Source organism: Lottia gigantea (assembly GCF_000327385.1).
Source record: "Lottia gigantea unplaced genomic scaffold LOTGIsca_2269, whole genome shotgun sequence".
NCBI lineage: Eukaryota > Metazoa > Mollusca > Gastropoda > Lottiidae > Lottia > Lottia gigantea.
This window is the reverse complement of record NW_008708618.1, coordinates 1-1,258: the sequence shown is the minus strand read 5'-3', so window position 1 is coordinate 1,258 and position 1,258 is coordinate 1. Positions and strand designations below refer to the sequence as shown.

At 37.3% G+C, this 1,258-nt stretch overlaps 1 protein-coding gene across 1 annotated transcript in view; it reads left to right on the top strand.

Moving 5' to 3' along the window:
• The window catches only part of LOTGIDRAFT_176623 (hypothetical protein), a gene marked incomplete at both ends in the record, with an annotated part of 9,090 nt that extends 7,924 nt beyond the window's left edge, over window positions 1–1,166 (top strand). The window contains one exon of the mRNA XM_009054826.1: window positions 1,059–1,166. Within this exon, the coding sequence (XP_009053074.1) occupies window positions 1,059–1,166 (108 nt within the window). The remainder of the gene's footprint in view (window positions 1–1,058) is intronic.
• Window positions 1,167–1,258: the final 92 nt, after the last annotated feature.

Genomic DNA, 1,258 nt, shown 5'->3' with positions numbered 1-1,258 from the left:
TGTTTGTATCATACAGTATTTACATTTCTAATATTTGATCTAATATGTCTACCTTGTCTATAAATATCTTTCTGTTAGATTAGTTTTAGAATAGATGCTAGTGAAAACTTTAATTCAATTAGAATTAGAATAGAGCCCTAGTTACTCATGCTGAGACTTTATCTTTAAAATATTATAACCTCTTTACAATCAATCCTTCTGCTCAAAACTGACCCCTTTCAAATAACCCTGTCAAAATCTTCCCTTCAACTCAGGTATTGTTCCCTTACCCATGATAACAAACTGTTAACACCTACCAACAGATTTCAGATCACCCCGTCAAAATCTTCCCTTCAACTCAGGTATTGTTCCCTTACCCATTATAACAAACTGTTAACACCTACCAACAGATTTCAGATCACCCCGTCAAAATCTTCCCTTCAACTCAGGTATTGTTCCCTTACCCATTATAACAAACTGTTAACACCTACCAACAGATTTCAGATCACCCCGTCAAAATCTTCCCTTCAACTCAGGTATTGTTCCCTTACCCATTATAACAAACTGTTAACACCTACCAACAGATTTCAGATCACCCCGTCAAAATCTTCCCTTCAACTCAGGTATTGTTCCCTTACCCATTATAACAAACTGTTAACACCTACCAACAGATTTCAGATCACCCCGTCAAAATCTTCCCTTCAACTCAGGTATTGTTCCCTTACCCATTATAACAAACTGTTAACACCTACCAACAGATTTCAGATCACCCCGTCAAAATCTTCCCTTCAACTCAGGTATTGTTCCTTTACCCATGATAACAAACTGTTAACACCTACCAACAGATTTCAGATCACCCCGTCAAAATCTTCCCTTCAACTCAGGTATTGTTCCTTTCCTTTACCAACAGATTTCAGATCACCCCCAGAACAAATTACTACCTCCCTTGCCCTCTAAACCTTCCCTGACCCAAAGCCTTCTCACACTATTAACCTTTCTTTACCCACCAAAACCTTCCTGACCCCCATAAGTAACCCCTCCTTACCCCTAATACTAACCCTACCCCGTACTGTTTTCAGATTACCTACGAGGAATTTGAGTTGTACTACGCCGGAGTCAGTGCTTCAATTGATCTTGATTCTTACTTTGATCTTATGATGAGAACAGCTTATAAATTAGACAACTAAAAATCACACAGAAATAATTTACTAGTTTTTATTATTTTGCTTGTTTTTTACCTGCTTGAGCTAATTTGATAAAACTTTCTGATCTAAATAAT